We start from the raw sequence: 19279 nt of genomic DNA, 5'->3' as shown, positions 1-19279 counted from the left end.
TGAACCATATAGTGACCTAGTAAATTATTAAGTAAATTATTTTTTGTGAACTAGTAAATTATTAAGTAAATTATTTTTTTAATGTAAGCTGAGACGGTATTCTATCAAGGTGGTATCCAGACAGGGGGGGGGGGAGGGAGGTATTACATTTAAATGATAATATCTCGAAATTTTTTTATTGAAAGCAGGGATGCCAAAAAGTAATTTTTTTAAATTTAAAGCAGAGACGGCATCCTATCAAGGTGGTATACAGAGGGGGCGGGGAAGGGGTAGAGAGCTATCATATTTAAATTATAATAAGTCGATTTTTTTCTGAAAGCAGGGATGCCAATAAGTTAATTTTTTTTCTTTAAAGCCGAGACGGTGTCCTATGAAGATGGTATCCAGAGGGGGGGGCATAGGTAGTTATTATATTTAAGTGATAGTACCTTGATTTTTTTATTGAAAGTAGGGATGTCAAAAAGTTGCTTTTTTTTAATTAAAGTGGAGACGGTATTCTATCAAGGTGGTATCCAGAGGGGGGGGGTAGGAAGATATTATATTTAAATGATGATATCTCAAATTTATTTATTTTTTAAAGCAGGGATGCCAAAAAGTTAATTATTCTTTTTAATTTAAAACAGAGAAGGTATCCTATCAAGGTGGTATCCAGAGGGGGGGGGGGGGGGTTAGGGAAGTATTATATTTAAATGAAAATATCTTGAATTTGTTATTGAAAGCAGGGATGTCAAAAAGTTATTTTTTTTAATTTAAAGCAGAGACGGTATCCTATCAAGTTGGTATACAGAGGGGGGGGGCATAGGGAGTTGCTACATTTAAGTGATAGTACCTTGATTTTTTTTTTATTGAAAGCAAGGATGCCAAAAATTTATTTTTTAGATTTAAAGTAGAGACGGTATCCTATCAAGGTGATATCCAGAGGAGGAGGGGGGGGGGTTTAGGAAGTTATTATATTTAAATGATAGTATCTCAAATTTATTTATTTTTTAAAGCAGAGATGCCAAAAAGTTAATTATTTTTTCAATTTAAAGCAGAGACGGTAGCCTATCAAGGTGGTATCCAAAGAAGGGGGGGTAGGGAATTATTATATTTAAATGATAATATCTTGAATTTTTTTCTATTGAAAGCAGAGATGCCAAAAAGTTAATTTTTTTTTTTTTTAATTTAAAGCAGAAACGGATCTTATAGAACATTATATGGCATTTTGTCTATTCTATGTTTATTCTATTTTGTCTCATTTATAAAACCTCTGTCTTCTATTCTAGCAGCAAACTACCCGAAAATTTCTTACTCTGGGAGCAAAGTATGTAAATTAAAGTGTAGAGCAATCATGCCTTTATTCAGAGATATGGTCAGCAGTTAGGATATTTCTCTTCTCTATGCTTATTCTAGATAGCTCCTTAGGGAGAAATTGGCTGTGTCTGTTTATTATCTATTTTGCAGCTCCAGACTACTCGAATCATGTCGTTCTTGAAGACCTATGGTGATACTCTGTGCGAAGAGCTAGCCGTGGACACTAAACAACGACTGAAGCAGTCAAGTACAGTGTGGAAGTTTTCTGGTACCCTATCAAAAGGATCATTAGCACTTGACACAGAAAATAAGTACTGCAAGTTCTGCCTTGCAACACCGGACAGAAAAAAAAACTCCGGAGTGTGTTATCTTCAATGAAGAAATACTCGTCGTCTAACACTACAAACCTGAGGATACATTTAACAACATATCATGCTGGGAATGATGAGGTCAAGTCTCTATTCTTGCAAAGGGTCCAGTCAGATTAGTCGATTGCTACCTTTGCCTCCGCTTCAGCAGCTGGAAGAAGAAATGTTTCTCTTAGCCACAAGAATAAACACTGCTTTGTCAGAGACGTAGCCCTTTTGTGCACCAGAGACTGTCTTGTCATTTTCGGACATAGACTACAGTTTTTGACACCTGAGTTTGAGATGAAAATCTACACTCTCTCAACTAGATGGTTGGGAACTGACATGCATACAGATGAAAACATCAGGGAAGAATACAGGCAGGTAATAAGGGCATTCAATCTCTCTAGCAAGGCCATTGAGGTGGCCCGAGACAAAGAAGCAAATGTGAAGAAAGCTTGCCAACTTGAAAGGGTTTCTTCTAGGGACTGTTTAGGTCATGGCTTACATAATCTGCTGATGGCTAACGGCTTTCCAAATGTACAGGAGATTGATTATTTGCTCTCAAGATGCCGTCAGATTACAAGTGCACTGAGATATAGAGGACCAGAACTATTAACTCGAGAAAGAAAGATTAGAAGAACAAAACTCTCTGAATGAAATGATAGATGTGGTCACTGAAGTCGATGAGTATCTCAGGGTGGATTCCGAGCTACCAATCCTAGAAAGCACAGACGATATGCGGCTTGTAGCAACAATGGCCTCGTCACTACGAAAGGATATGCCCACCCGCTGGAGTGCGACTAAAACTCTCCTAGATAGTGTTATTGCCAATAAAGTTGGAATATGTGGAATATGCAGAGTTCTGAAAAGAATGGATAAAAGACAGTTGGTCCTAGATGACTCGGAATAGGAGTTGGTAGGTGAACTTGCCATATTTCTAAGCGTTTTCAGGGAGGCCGTGAAGGTTATGGAAGGGGAACTGTACCCTAAACTTGGAGTAGCTCTGCTTTGTAGACCAGAAATTGAAGAACATCTTGTGGGCAAAGTGTCAGATTTAGCAGCAATCAAGATCCTTAAGCAAAACCTCAAAGAGAAGCTACACTTCAGGTTTCCTATTGACGATTACATGATCGGTGCTGCATTACTTGACTGTGAAAAATTTCAATTAATAGCTATTACTCAGTACCTGGAATAAGAAGGTTACACAGATGGGATCCCAAGAGAATTATTGGTAAAGCTTATCCAGCTTCATGTCAATCAAGAAGATTCTTTAGTTTTCATGCAACAGCGAGCAAACAGCAATGAAGACTATGAACTGGAGACCTCAAGTTTCTGTGTAACTCCGACAGAAGAGCAGTCATATGCTGATATGGACATGGAAGCTGCTGAGACGACTATAACTGATTCAAAGGTTAGTTTTGCCAATATTGAAGTTCTTTTTTCCCGCTCCTAAAGTATTAGCATAAAAAAAACCATCAGTCTAGACTAGATTTACCAACCGATTTAGTTTCGATTGCTTTAGAAACAAGGCACAGCAATCGAAGGGATCCCATGCGGTTCTGAAGAAATTCCTTTTAAGGGAATTGTTTTCTTGATTTTTTTTTTTTTTTTTTTTATGAGTGCCCTTCATTACAGGGAACGTAAGCCGAGGAATATAAAATTGGATTTTACATTCTGATTCATGATTCAACCTTGAACAAAAGAATCTACATATCAGGTTTCATAAAAATAAATTTGTTCCTTCTCACATTATTCTGGCCAAATTCTGGGTCATCGGTGTATCCGGTATCAAAATAAACGTTATATTCGGACTCAGCAAACTCAAAAATAATACGAACAACCCTCAGCCAGTGTAAATTGCTTGACCCTTCCGAAACCTTCCTTCCGAACCTTCCGAAATTCCGGCCCCCTCATCCCCTGTTGGTTTTTGAGCAATATGGCCCATATACGAACTTATCCTTACTACTTATCCAAGGAATCTATATACCAAGCTTCACGAGAATATCTTTTGCCGTTCTTGAGTTAGCGTGTCCACAGACGGAAATTATGACTTCACAACCCCCGTGTAACTGATCCCCCATGTAACTGAACCCCCGTATAACCGAACCCCCGTATAACCAAACCCCCGTGCAACTGAACCCCCTTGCAACTGATCCCCCGTGCAACTAAACCCCCGTGTAACTGAACCCTCATGCAACTGAACCCCCTTTAACTGAACCCTCGTGCAGCTCAACCCCCGTGCAACTCAATCCCATTTAGCTAAACTCCCGTGTAACTGTAACTGTGTGTAACCATGTAACTGTGTGTTAACAGAACACAACTGATAAGCGAAAAGTGATGAAAGAGAGGGGTAATACCGAGCACTCAGCTACCATTCTTAGGAGACATCTGACGGTTTCTAAGTAATCATGGAGTTCCTGTGTTGTTTTAAATTCACTTGTCTCTGAATAAGCAGCGTTACGGCAGAGTACACATGGTGACGATAAATTACATCAGTCCAGATTTGTCAGTAAAAAATTACTCAGTAATAATTTATGGCTCCCACTAGCATTATGCGCTTCTAGGTCCGGGCCTAGGGACCTAGTGGTAAATCCAGGCCTGAGCGTGCACATATTTCCTTTTGGTGAATTGACTTTCCCTTTAAGCACCCTCTGAAAGTTCTAACTTAATACACAAATCCCTTTTTGAGATATGCCATTTTGAAAATCTGCATGCACATAGTGTCTTTTGATTTAGTTCAAGTTCCCCCTCAAATACCACATTCTGTCAAATTTTCAACTTGATATGCGTAGCCTTAATAGCGCTCGTTTAATAGTAGTAGAGGTCGTAGTAGGAGCAGTAAAAGTAATCATAGTGTTGAATTAGTGGTAGTAGCAACAGTATTAATAGCAGTAGTAGCAGGTAGATGTCCCAGAAGTTTCATCTTGATACGCTAAGCTGTTCCAGTAAAAATTGCTGATACACCTGTATCAGCAATCTCTATGTTATTGCAAGTTACCAATTATTAAAATTTAAGGTTTTTATAGAAGGGATCGTAAATCGTAAAAACTTTTAAGGAGGCTCATTCGATTGGAAATTGAAAGTTTAAGTTCAATTTCGAAGAATCAAAGGTAATCACAGGACAATCAGCCTTTCCCTCTTAACCGACAACCCCCCCCCCCAAATACATCCAATCAAAATAAAAATAAACATTTTGTTGAAAATAGTCTGAAGATCAAATAACCACGCCTTTAGGGTTAACAACCACACCAGCAACATCTGGGGCAAGGGCTTTGAGTTAAGCTAGTTGCTCATTGCTAACACGTAAAGTTTTTGTAGAAAAAATTTTGTATGAGCTTTGGGGGGGGGGGGGGCTCATTCGATGGAAATCAAAATTTCCAGTGCACTTTTTCAGAGTTAAAAGAGATCGGAGGGCTTCCACCCCATTCTATTTTTCCCCAAATACATCCGATCTAAATTTTGGGACTGCCATTTTATTTAAAACAGTTTAAAGGTTAAATAACTATACCATAGTTAAATAACTATTGTTCATAACCCTATTGTGTTTCACCCAACTTAAGTACGGTGGTTGAGTTGCACGAGGGTTCAGTAGCACGAGGGTACAGTTCCAGGGGGTTTCTGTTGCACGGGGGTTCGGTTTTACGGGGGTTCAGTGGCACAGGGGTTCAGTTGCATGGGGGTTCATTTACATGGGGGTTCAGTTACACGGGGTTTAGTTAAATGGGATTATGTTGTATGGGGTTGTGTTGCACAAGGGTTCAGTTACAGGAGGTTCAGTTGCATGAGGGTTCAGTAGCATACGGGTTCAGTTGCACGGGGGTTCAGTTGCACGGGGGTTCGGTTATACTAGGGTTCAGTTGCACGGTGGTTCGGTTATACGGGGGTTCAGTTACACAGTGGTTCAGTTACACGGTGGTTCAGTTACACGGGGGTTCAGTTACAGGGGTTCAGTTGCTTGGGGTTCAGTTACACGGGGGTTCAGTTACACGCACACCTTCTCGCGGCATTAATTGTACATCAAATGTCGCAAGAATACTAGTCCGAACTCTATGTCGTGAAAACTGCAGAGCTCATTCCGCGGATTCTGAAGAACAGTTGAATTCGGACACGCTCTTGCTGATGATGCTTAGGCTCCTAATTTTTATATTTCAAGTGATGATTTTCTTTGACATTTTTCTAGGCTGAAGAAGCATTGCCAAAGAAAAGAAGGATGAGGGAGAGGGCAAAGAGGTTGTCGAAAAAAGGAGAAGGTGTTCGAGAAGAGGTGGATAATATCAGGAATGAAGTGAAACATTATTTCTCCCTTTTAAAAACACGGGAAGAAATGAAAGACGACAGTGAGGGCAACGTTCTTCAATTCCGGAAACACAATTGTAATAAAATTCTATACGTTGCCGCACTTGCCAGGAAGATTTTGTCCATTCCTGCGACTATTGCGACAGCAGAAAGACTATTTTCAGTGGCGGGCCTGGTATTGGTGCAGAAGAGAAGTAGCCTCAGTCCACAGAGAGTGGATAAATTGATTTTTATTCATGACAATTATAGCCACATCCCCTAGTTCGAATAGACTTCCGAAGTTTGCCTGAAGAATTTTTTTTTCGACCACTTGACCCCTAGATTTTTTGTCCCTCCCCACTATTTTGAAAAATACCTTTTTTTTTACACATACTAATATTTGGACTTTCATTAGTATACCAACTTACCCATTACGCGTTGCCACAATCGTAAAAGAAAAGAAATTCAATGAGAATTCCCCTAAGGAAAATTTCTCAACGTTCAATGTCTTAGTTAAAAGTTTTTAACGTCATAATGTTTTCATTTCAGTTTAATTATAATTGAGAAACATCTTCGAATCATACAAGATTACGCTGAATTGCTATGCATGCTCTTCGAAAAGTTGTTCAATTTCCTGATATCGTCCATTATATAAATTCATTTAAGTTCGACCCAGCTAGTTGGTTGAGACTGACACATTGATTGGAAATTAACTTCCATTTTCCTTCCAGTACTGAGGTGGGTCATCCACATTTCGTCATTGGGAACTGATGTTTGATTATTTTTTAAGGTAAAATTTTAAGTTATCCTATTCAAAATGATTGTGGAAAAAATTGGTAGGACAGGTTGATGTGTTTTTGTGTTTTACATATATTTCTGCTTGCAATTGTATGTTCTTTTGTGTATTGTAAATATTGTTTTATGTGTGGCATATTTCGACAGTTGGATAACGTTTTGAAATATGAATCAACACATATACATTAAAGAACGATGAAGCCAAGCAAAAATACTCCGTACAACATCTTTGTCCAACTCCTGTGATAATTTAAAAATTAACAAGATTTTCGTGAATTATATTTGATACAGCACTTGTATAGTTTTATCATCCAAAGGGGAAGGGACACATGCATCCAATCCGTTTTTTTGCTTATTGATGAAACGAGTTTACTATGAAAACATTCATTCATAAGTACCAGGAAGATTCACACTAAAACGGATTGGTGTGACGAAAGCGATATCGACATCCCCAACTAACGTTGCGCTCGAGTTACAATGGTGCCCCTGGTCCAGTGCCCAAGTTACATTAAAAGACTAGGTCATAATAAAAGCTTTCAATTTGGGAGGTTCAAGGAGGAGTCTTTGACAGTCTTACGACCTCAGGGTACTAGATGTTGCAACGTTCTTACGTATCTACAGTGGTTCACAGAATTCTATCACCCCACAAATGATAACCAAAAATATGCACAAATATAACATCTGGAATATTATAACACTTTTTTCAAAGCTTTGAAGAAAAGCAAAAAAGGCTAAATACCCCTAACTACGCTTGAAAGCTATTTTAAAAAGAAACTCTTTGGAGATTTCCACGGAAATGGCCATAGCAGAAGCTTAGAGCCTGGGTGGGGATCAAAGAGGAGACTTTTGAGTATTTTGACCACAGGTAACTTATTGTTGTGACTTTCTTAAATTTGGTAATTTTTGTGAGTATTTGGAAATCAAAGCTTAAACTCAATAACTGATACTAAGTCTCCTAACATTTTGCTTGGATTAAAAGTGACGAACTAGGAAGAAAATCTCAACATCTTCCTGGAACTACTTCAGTCTGCATATTATTTCATTTAATTACATTTAAAACGGATGAGCTTTTCATTTTTTCCCTAAGAAAATAGCTGGCACTTCACTTTTCTTCATACCGAATAAACCATTAAGTGTTTTTTGTTCCATTGCAATTGAAGTGTTCTAATGTGAAGTGTTCATCATGTATTTTTCGATTTGACAAATTTACTCCTTTTAGATGCAGTTTATAATTTAGCTGATATTAGGTATTTATGAGTTTATAATTTGGAATGAATCCCCGAACGAGAAAATGAATAATATCGAAAAGAGCAGCCAAAAGCAATAAAAAAAGCAGCAATTCAGCCTTAGCCTACATGACATATATTCTATAAAGAAGCCAAAAAAAAACTTTAAAATGTATTTTTTTTTAAAATTGTTATTAAAAACCAATTTTTAATACAAGGAAGGCTTTTTAGGAATCCAAAAGAGCAAAAAAAAAAAAAAAAAATCAATATCAAAGTCGCCCAATTTAACTGTTTTAAAGGTGACAAAACAGATTTAGACAAAGGGCATTATGAAAAAATTAAGCTTCTAAGTTCAAACTTACATTCAAAGTTTTTACCCAGATAACTGACGAATTTTGTGATACGGTATTTGAAGTTTTGTATGCAGTAATGCTTGATGAAAAAAAATTACTAATTTCTATAATTATTTATGTTCAGAATACATAGCTAATAGATACTTCAACTATTATGCAAGGGTTCTGAAACGCCGCAGCCATTTCGTTTCTACCAGATTTCTACTTCTCTTGATGAATAACGAAGAAGACCAGTTTCCAGCGAACAACTTGTGAAGTTTTGAACTCATGAATCGGCTCGAATCTGTTGTGAATTTAAGCTGTGATTTGAGAAAGACTGATGAAGACATTAATATTTGCGGTCAACATTGATCACGCCGGCGGCGCGCCAGTAAGATCTTACCGACGGCGCGCTGTTTTTGGCCCCGGTCTTCCCTCATCGGCGCGGCGCCGGGGTCTAGTTACAATATTAAAGTAGTTTGCTTTTTTTTTCAGAGGCGACCAGGAGTTGCGAGGAAGCTCATTTTAATGGTACTGTCTTTTTTCTATGTAACGAAAGAGATATCTTTGCAGAAAATAGCCACTTTCAACCATTTAATGCCAAAAAACACAATTTTGTAGTAGAAATAGGGTCAAATTAGCACCAGATAATTGGTGTTAGGAGTATCTTAGCTTTAGCTCAATAGTTGAGAGGAAGATGGGAGGGCTTCCTCCCATGATGGGAGGGCTTAGTTAGATGGGAAGGCAATAGTTGGGAGTACTTCCTCCCAAATCAAGAGTTGGGAGGAAGCCCATTTTAGTGGTACTTTTTTTTAGATCAAGTGCCTTTTTTCTAATTAGCCTTTGGAGAAAATAGCTAGTTTCCCCCATTTAATGCCAGAAATCACAATTTTGTAGTAGAAATAGGGTCAAACTAGCACCAGACACTTGGTGTTAGGAATATCTTAGCTTTAGCTCAATAGTTGAGAGGAAGATGGGAGGGCTTCCTTCCATGATGGGAGGGCTTCCTCCCATGATGGGAGGGCTTAGTTAGATGGGAAGGCACTAGTTGGGAGGGCTTCCTCCCAAATCAAGAGTTGGGAGGAAGCCCATTTTAGTGGTACTTTTTTTTAGATCAAGTGCCTTTTTTCTAATTAGCCTTTGGAGAAAATAGCTAGTTTCCCCCATTTAATGCCAGAAATCACAATTTTGTAGTAGAAATAGGGTCAAACTAGCACCAGACAATTGGTGTTAGGAATATCTTAGCTTTAGCTCAATAGTTGAGAGGAAGATGGGAGGGCTTCCTTCCATGATGGGAGGGCTTCCTCCCATGATGGGAGGGCTTAGTTAGATGGGAAGGCAATGGTTGGGAGGGCTTCCTCCCAAATCAAGAGTTGGGAGGAAGCCCATTTTAGTGGTACTTTTTTTTTAGATCAAGTGCCTTTTTTCTAATTAGCCTTTGCAGAAAATAGCTAGTTTCTCCCATTTAATGCCAGAAATCACAATTTTGTAGTAGAAATAGGGTCAAACTATCACCAGACAATTGGTGTTAGGAATATCTTAGCTTTAGGTCAATAGTCTACTTGGAATTAGCCTTAAACAAGCCACTTAGAATGCCTTAGAATGCTTAAACCTGAGCTGATGGAGGTTGAAGAATTCAATTTAGGAGTGGTTAGAATTTCTGTAGACATAACGAATCAGCCTCTATATACGGTATACTCTATGAGACTTGCGAGAAAGTGCCAGTAATGGTCACATATATTGAATTTTCTATTCTGGCTAGACTAAACAAATTCTTACAGCCTAAATCCCCTCTGAAATTGGCTAATAGATATCTTTGGTCTTGATATCAGTCTGAAGACTGATAGCAAGTGGGCTACCGGCATCCTAGACCTTAGCTAGCCAGATTTGATCTCCAGGACTACCTCAAAGGTAGAATCTTGGGAAAAAGCCCGAGGACCATTCTTAGGCTCAACAAAGCTGTCATGGATAAGTTGGAGGTGTTCCTGAGGCATTTTTAAGAAAGCATAAAACAACTTTGCGTTGTGCCTCCCTGCAGCTGAATTGGCATCAACTCAAAACACCTTGTCTAGAATAAAATAAGAAACCTTGAAGATCAGAGGATTGTAACATGATGATATAAACGGAGTAAAACTAAAGTAGAATTAGAGTAAAAAAAGAAATTGGGTCAATTAAAAATCAGGAGCCATTTGCGAAGGTCAACTTATGCAAAGATAAAGTAATTACCATCATTCCAGCAGCTTTTGAGCTATAAACTGGTTCTTGCTCTTCGCCTGTTTTTATAAGCTTCCGATGAGAAGCTGGGACACTTTCCATATCATTCTCCAACTTTCTTTTATGTGGGCTGAAAACAACAGTTGTTCCTTCTTGGCGTATAATCGCAGTCTTAGAAGTCTGACCGCCATTCTGAAATACAATTCTAAATTAAAGTAAGAATATAACATTTTTTTCCGAATCTGAATAATGTCACATCATAGACAGCGCGCTAGTGCTGTCTAATAAACGAACAACGGGTCAACAATGTGTTTTTTTTTGTTTTTTTTTTCTCCATACCTGCGCACTTCTAATCGAAAGAGTCGTTTTAAAAAGGTTGAAAAGGGCTCATTCAATTGTACATTGTAGTAACTAGTGCCCTTTTAATAGTCAAAAGTGATTAGAGGGCAACTAGCCCCCCCCCCCACGCCTATCATTCCCCCAAACACATCCAATCAAAATTTTGAGATAGCCATTTTGTTCAGCGTAGTTGATTTTCACATAGAAAATTTATTTTTGAGGAGTACACTCCCCCACAACCCTAAGGGCAAGGGTTTTAAGTTATGCCCTGGGGGCTTATAAGGTTTTTATAGAATGCGTTTTCGTAGAAACTTCAAAACAGGCTCATTAGATTGGAAATTCAAATGGCTAGTGCCCTTTTTAACAGTCGAAAGTGATTGGAGGGCAACTAGGCCCCCCCCCCCCCACGTCCATCATTTCCCTTAACACATCCAATCAAAATTTTGATATAGCCATTTTGTTCACCTTAGTTGATTTCCGAATAGAAAATATATTTTTGAGGGGGAAACTCCCCCACAGCCCTCAGGGCAAGGGTTTTAAGTTATTCCCTGGGGGCTATAAGGTTTTTAAAGAAAGCGTTGTTGTAGAAACTTCAAAAAAAGCTCATTCGATTGGAAATTCAAAGGGCTAGTGCCCTTTTTGATATTCGAAATTGATAGGAGGGCACCTAGCCCCCCCCACGCCCATCATTCCCCCAAACACATCCAATAAAAATTTTGAGATAGCCATTTTGTTCAGCGTAGTTGATTTCCAGATGGAAAATATATTTTTGAGGAGGACAGTCCCCCACAACCCTCAGGGCAAGGATTATAAGTTATGCCCTGGGGGCATAAGGTTTTTATTCAAATCTATGTCGTAGAAACTTGAAAAAGGGCTCATTCGATTGGAAATTCAAAGGGCTAGTACCCTTTTTAAAAGTCAAAAGTGATTTGAGGGCAACTTACCCCCCTCTCATGCCCACCTTTTCCCCAAACACATCCAATCAAAATTTTTAAATCGTCATTTTATTCAACGTAGTTGAAAGTTTTGGAAATTAGGTCTTTAAGGATGACAAACCCTCCCCCCACAGCCCTCATGGCAAGGGTTGTAAGTTATGCCCTGGGGACATATAAAGTTTTTTATTGAAAGCGTTGTCGTAGAAACTTCAAAAGGGCTCATTCAATTGGAAATTGAAAGGGCTAGTGCCTTTTTTAATAGTTGAAAGGGATTTGATAGCGACTAACTCTCCTCTCATGCCAACCATTTTCCTAAACACATTGAATTAAAATTTTGAGATATCCATTTTGTTCAACGTAGTTGAAAGTTCTGGAAATTAGGTCTTTTAGGATGATAACCCCCTCAGAGCCCTCAGTGCAAGGGTTGTAAGTTATGCCCTGGGGCATATAAAGTTTTTATTGAAAGCGTTGTCGTAGAAACTTCAAAAGGGCTCATTCAATTGGAAATTGAAAGGGCTAGTTCCTTTTTCAATAGTTGAAAGTGATTGGATAACGACTAACGCTCCTCTTACGCCCACCATTTTCCAAAACACATCCAATCAAAATCTTGAGATATCCATTTTGTTCAACGTAGTTGAACGTCCTGGAAATTAGGTCTTTTAGAATGATAACCCCCTCAGAACCCTCAGTGTAAGGGTTGTAAGTCATGCCCTGGGGGCATATAAGGTTTATATAAAAAGTTGTTGTATAAATCATAGGCAGCGCGATTGCGCTGCCTAAGTAAAGAACGGGGACACTCGAGAACGAGACAAGAAACGGGGACTTAGTAAAAAAGACACTCCCCCACAACCCTCAGAGCAAGGGTTTTAAATTATGCCCTGGGGGCATACAAGAACGATGTTGGCACAATGTATTATTTATTAACTTTTTCCTTTAGAGCAGGGCACTTCGTATCGAAGAAGTTGTCATAGAAACTTCGAAAAGCATTCATTCAATTGGAGTAGCTTGTGACCTTTTAGTCCGTCAATTGTAGATCGAGAACAATAAAAGACCTTTACATGCCTACCATCCCCTGCAGCCTGTCCAATAAAAATTTGAAATAGCCGTTTTGCTAGGCATAATTGATTTCCCGTTAGACATTATGTTTTTGAGGACAACTCCCCAAAGTCCTTGGGCAAGGGTTGTAAGTTATGCCCTGGGGACATATAGGGTTTTTTATAGAAGGCGTTGTCGCAGAAACTTCAAAAAAGTTCATTCGATTAGAAATTCAAAGGGCTAGTACCCTTTTTAATAGTCGAAAGTGATTGGAGGACAACTAACCCCCCTCTCACGCTCACCTTTCCCCAAACACATGTAATCAAAACTTTGAGATAGCCATTTTATTCAGCGTAGTTGATTTCCACGTAGAACTTAAAACTACGTTTTAAGTTCTGTAAATTAGGTCTTTGAGGATGACAACCCCCCACAGCCGTCAGGGCAAGGGTTATAAATTATGCCTAGGGGTCACATAAGGTTTTTATATAACGCGTTGTCGTAGAAACTTCAAAAAGAGCTCATTCGATTGGAAACTGAATGGCCCTTTTTAATAGTCGAAAGTCATTGGAAAGCAGCTAACACCCCTTCCACGCCCACCATGTCCCCACACACATCCAATAAAGATTTTGAGATAGCCATTTTGTTCCACGCACTTCAAAGTTCAGGAAATTATACCTTTGAGCAGGATACTCCCCCAACAGTCTTCAGGGCAAGGGTTATAAGTCATGCCCTGAGGGCAAATAAGGTTTTTATTGAAATCTTTGTCGTAGAAACTTGAAAACGGGTTCATTCGATGGAAATTCAAAGGGCTAGTGCCGTTTTTAATAGTCGAAAGTGATTTGAAGGCAACTAACCCCCCTCTCACGCCCATCTTTTCTCCAAACACATCCAATCAATATTTTAGATAGTCATTTTATTCAACGTAGTTGAAAGTTTTGGAAATTAGGTTTTTAAGAATGACAACCCCTCCCCTCCCACAGCCCTCAAGGCAAGGGTGGTAAGTTATGCCCTTGGGGCGTATAAGGTTTTTATTGAAAACATAGAAACTTCAAAAGAGCTCATTCAATTTGGAAATTGAAAGGGCTAGTGCCTTTTTTAATAGTTAAAAGTGGTTGTAGAGCGACTAACGCCCCTCTCACGCCCACCGTTTTCCCAAACACATCCAATCTAAATTTTGAGATATCCATTTTGTTCAACGTAGTTGCAAGTTCTTGAAATTAGGTCTTTTAGGATGATAACCCCCTCAGAGTCCTCAGTGCAAGGGTTGTTAGTTATGCCATGGGGGCATATAAAGCTTATATAGAAAGTTGTTACAAAAATTTCAAAAAGGGCTCATTTGATTGGAAATTGAAATTGCCCTTTTTAATAGTTGAAAGTGAGTGAAGTGAATTTAACCCCCTCTTACTTCCACCGTTTACCCAAAAACATTCAATCAAAGTTTAGAGAAAGCGATTTTGTTCAAAGTAGTTGAATGCTCCTGAAACTATGCATTCAAGGATGACAAACCCCCCAGAGCCCCAAGGGCAAAAGTTGCAAGTTCTGCCCTGGGGGCATATAAGGTTTGTATAGATAGAGTTGTCGTAAAAGTTCACAAGGGGCTCATTCAATTCGAAATTGAGAGAGCTAGTGCCCTTTGTAATAGTCGAAAGTGATTGGAGGGTAACTAACCCCCCTCTGACGCCCACGATTCCTCCAAACACATCCAATCAAAATTTTCAGATATCCATTTTGTTCAACGTAGTAGAAAGTTCTGGAAATTAGGTCTTTGAGAATGACACCCTCCGAGCACTCAGGGCAAGGGTTGTAAGTTATGCCCTGGGGTATATAAGATTTTTATGGAAAGTTTTGGCATATAAACTTCAAAAGGGCTCATTTGATTGGAAATTGAAAGGGCTAGGGCCATTTTTAATAGTTGAAAGTGATTGGAGAGCGACAACCACCCTTCTCACGTCCACGATTCCCCAAACACATCCAATCAAAATTTTGAGATAGCCATGTTGTTTAACGTAGTTAAAAGTTCCGAAAATTCGGTCTTAGAGGATGACAACCACTCTAACAGACCTTAGGGTAAGGGTTGCAATTTATGAATCTTCAAGGTCTTTTTATTTGCTTATCATATTTGTAAAGACACAAAATAATGTATATGTTACCAGCATGCAGCCTTTTTAACAGTTAAGCAGCTAGGTTTTTCAGCGGTTTTTGAGATTACTGGTAAAGGGCTCACAAGCAGCTCCCTAAGTAAGCGTGTCAATGTAGACAACAGATAAAAGGTACATAATACAAATGTCCAACGGGTCTATTCCGTAATATCAACAAAAAGTTGTCAGATAATATGCCTTGAAAGTATTCTTGATGATGGTGAGACATATTTGAAGACAGTGCTATTTGTTTTATTCAAACGATCAATTCATTCCAACAATTAACTTACTCAAGTGTTCAATGCATATTTATTAAACAATATTTATTAAACGATCATAGGATAAAACTGACAGGTAATCACAATAGAATGTATGATTATTTCATAGGTTAAATTTAATTTACATGAATTGATTTGTAAATATCAAATGTTCTTAATGAGCTTGCTATTAACAGGTGATATTCACAAAAACATTTCTGGAAGAACATGAAGATATACGAGCACACGCACCGAATTTATTTGTTTCCCAAAAATTTGTTCAATTAGACATCTGTATTGGATGAATAAATTTTGACTAATTTTCAGCAGTTTTGAAGGGTGCTGATAAGTGTCTCCTAAAAGAAATCTACTCTGGGGTAATTATAAATTAGATGTCGGATATTGTCGCATAGATTTTACATATTTTTGAAATTTCCAGTGTCTACACTTTACAATGCTATATAGTTGAGTAAACTTGTGTAAACTTTAAGCAAAATACCGGGACCAAGTATTATGAATATCCCAAATATTATCTACTGAGTTTCATAATATCGTTAAGCCTATCCTTAAAAAAAATGAAAATATAACTTACCTCTCCAGAGAATAGTTCTGTTTTTTTCTTTTCCGGGTAGCTGATATCTAGAAAAAGAAATTCTTTACTTTGCAAATCTAATCTTGGCAACAACCTTAATAATGTTTTTTTCTTGTTACTGAAACTAGTGAATTAGAAACAGATAAATTTAGAACCAAGACATTAACATACTGAAGAAAAGCTTATTTTCCAACTGTTTGGCCTGATTTCAAATAGTCCAATGAAAAATGTTGTCACCCGTTAAAAAGTGCTAAAATTAGGACCAAAACCAAAAAAAAAATCGATTATCCCCCCCCCCACTCATATGTGCAAGTATGTAAGTATGTTTTTATAACAGATTTATACTAAAAAAAAATCTATGAAAGATGATTTAAACTGTTCTTTTCTTCAAACAGCTGTATAAAAGTAGGGGATTTAAATCTACTACATTTTGTACAAACACAAATCTTACAATCAAAGACATAACCTTACAAATTGCATATACACAACCTTACAAATTACACATAAATCTTACAATCAGAAAGACTCTTTCTGTATGCCCTAATATATGCCCTGTTCATTGAAAAATCCTTGGCTGAAAAAAAAACAACTGAATTTTAGTACAGCTTGCCAATCGATGTCTATAATGGAAGAGAAAACCGGGTAAGTGAGCTACTGACAAAGCTACTTCAGGCAGATGGAGTTGGACAGGAGTAGAAGAAAAAACAAGGTAGGCTCCTGCACTTTGTAGTTGAAGCAAATAGATAGTATGATAGGAAGGGCTAGAGTTAGCAAGTCAATTGAACTTAGGCCTATCAGTTTAGGTCCAATGGAAATAGTTTGTTATTCTAGAAATTTTATTATTAGAATTGTAGCTGCCGCAAAATGTACCATAATAATGCATAGAAAGTACAAAACCTATTTTGTTTTTGATAAATACTATTCCAATACATTAATTATAAACATAATTTTTATGAGATACTTGGTTAGATTTTTCACTTACATGATTTACCAAATGAAAATAGTGAAAACGGGTAGGATATTTCAACAAAAGCAGCGGACAAAAAAAAGCAAAGCTTTAAATAATAAAGAAATCCGAATATTTTGACTTCACGTCCGATAGCCTTTATCAACAACAACAAAAAAATTAGTCAAGCTAAATTAAAGAAAACATATGAAGAAAAGGAAAACAAAAACAATAAACAAAACTCACATCCTAATAATTTTCAATATCACCATGCAAACAGCATTACAACTTGTAAATATTGTAAAGTCTGAATTTATTTTATTTTAAACTTGTTTAATTCTGGAGTTTGAATTTAGCATGGCTCTAAATTCAAATCAACCCCTTTGATAGTAAGCTATACAGCCAAAGTAGATAAATTGAGTTGATTTTTCAGTTAGGCTAATTGAAATCAAAAAGCCTGTTTTTAGTTATATTTTTTAATAGTTCAATTTGTTAGTACACTCTAAATAAGTCAATTTTGAGGATTTTCGTAAGAGAAAATGGCAGTATCGTAGGAAGCACAATAGCGCTGCCTATGTAAAGAACGATGTTGGCACAATGTATTATTTATTTTTAGGTTTTAGACCAGGGCCCTTTGTATCGAAGAAGTTTCCATAGAAACTTCAAAAAGGCTCATTCGATTAAAAATTGAAATGGCTAGTGCCGTTTTTAATAGTCGAAAGTGATTGGAGGGGAACTAACCCCCCTCTCACGCCCACCATTTCGCCAAACACATCCAAACAAAATTTTCAGATAGCCATTTTGTTGAACTTAGTTGAAAGTCCCGGAAATTATGTCTCTGAGGATGAAACACCCCCCCCCCTGCACAGCCCTCAGGGCAAAGGTTGTAAGTTATGCCCTATGGACATATGAGGTTTTTGTAGAAAACGTTGTCATAGAAACTTCAAAAAGGGCTTTTTCGATTGGAAATTGCCAGGGCAAGAGCCTATAGTAATAATCAAAGGCGATTAGGGGGTGATTGCCCCCCCCCACATCCCTCGTTTCCTTCAACACTTCCAACAAGCATTTTGATATAGCCATTTTGCTCAACATAATTGAAAGGTCCGGAAGTTATGTCTTTGAGGATGACACCCCCCCCCCCACAGCCCTCAGAGCAAAGGTTGTAAGTTATGCTCTGGGGGCATCTAAGGTTTTTATAGAAAATATTGTCGTAGAAACTTCAAATAGGGCTCATTTGATTGGAAATTGAAAGGGCCAGTGCCCTTTTCAATAGTTGAAAATAATCGGAGGACGAATGCCCCCCCCACGCCCATCGTTTTCCCAAACACTTCCGATCAGCATTTTGATATAGCCATTTTGCTCAACGTAATTGAAAGGTCCGGAAGCTATGTCTTTGAGGATGACACCCCCCCCCCACAGCCCTCAGGACAAAGGTTGGAAGTTATGCGCTGGGGGCATATAAGGTTTTTATAGAAAGCGTTGTCGCAGAAATTTCAAAACGGGCTCATTCGATTGGAAATTGAGGGGACTACTGCCCTTTTCAATAATCAAATGTGATCGGAGGGTGAATGCCCTCCCACGCCCATCATTTTCCCAGACACTTCCGATCAACATTTTGATATAGCTATTTTGTTCAACGTAGTTGAAAGCAGTGGCCTCATTTCATTCTGAACGAAGGGGGGGGGGGGGCTAAGCAACTTCTATGGGGGCTAAGCAATATTTCTTCATAGTGGTCAGCACAGGTCTCTCCCAAAATGGACTTATAATAGTAAGAAGCAATTTAAAAGTGTTTAATGAATGCACCGAGAACTTAAGTTAGAAACTAATTCACAGTTTTATTGTGACACTGAGAACCGAGAAGGTCTCATTTTTATACAAATATTTTTCTAACCATATGGTTTATATTTTTTATGCAATAATTTTACACAATAATTTTATATATTTTAAAATATTTCCTAACCATAGCACTGAAGTCAAACAATTTCATAAGAGCCTTTTCACTAAATATCAACATCACTGAGCTTTTTGCCACCTACTGTTGATCTTAAATAGGTTTTAATCAGGCTTAGCATAGAAAGAATCTCTCATTACTAGCCCTTGTAATAGACAGAGTAATGAAGATTTGCAAAATTTTCAAAACTTCGGAATACGCTGTTGACATTGCTTTCAGACAATCGCAAAGTTCAAAGAAATCTTTTGGAGCATTAGCTAATGAGTGTACATCTTCTCACAAGATCCATTTGCACGGCCATCAGAGTTGTGGCAATGTAAGCTTCTTTGTAATGCGATGCTACACTAGTTAGTCGGCTAGTATTAGTAAAGTGCAGGGAGCATTCACAAAGCGACTTTCAAAGTTGGAGCACAATCTGTCTGTCACAAGAAAATGACTCCTCCTGAAAGCATTTTTAAGTTCGTTCTTTCACTTTAGCAAGATTACTTTTTCCCAAAGTCGACATGTTTACAAAATCGCATAAGCAGGAAGTTAATTGCTGTGCACGCTTTGGTCTTTTACACGAAGAATCAGAAATCTGAGAATTTTGCAAAAGGTCTTC

General features: G+C 38.0%; 1 protein-coding gene across 3 annotated transcripts in view; it reads right to left on the bottom strand.

Annotated features, from left to right (window-relative positions):
- The window catches only part of Cmtr1 (Cap methyltransferase 1), a 156331-nt gene that overhangs the window by 118670 nt on the left and 18382 nt on the right, over nucleotides 1-19279 (bottom strand). For all 3 annotated transcript variants that reach the window (XR_016141857.1, XM_089090049.1, XM_089090050.1), the window contains exons 2-3: nucleotides 15782-15828; nucleotides 10498-10677 (exon numbers count right to left, since the gene is read on the bottom strand). Coding sequence is in view for 2 of the 3 variants with exons in the window: in XM_089090049.1 (XP_088946175.1) it covers nucleotides 10498-10677; nucleotides 15782-15828 (227 nt within the window). In the remaining variant the exon portion in view is untranslated. The remainder of the gene's footprint in view (nucleotides 1-10497; nucleotides 10678-15781; nucleotides 15829-19279) is intronic.

Source organism: Artemia sp. Qi Xiang Cuo, chromosome 6 (assembly GCF_049724085.1).
Source record: "Artemia sp. Qi Xiang Cuo chromosome 6, ASM4972408v1, whole genome shotgun sequence".
NCBI classification, from domain to species: Eukaryota; Metazoa; Arthropoda; class Branchiopoda; order Anostraca; family Artemiidae; genus Artemia; species Artemia sp. Qi Xiang Cuo.
The sequence above is the reverse complement of the archived record's forward strand: the minus strand, read 5'-3'. Positions and strand labels throughout refer to the sequence as shown.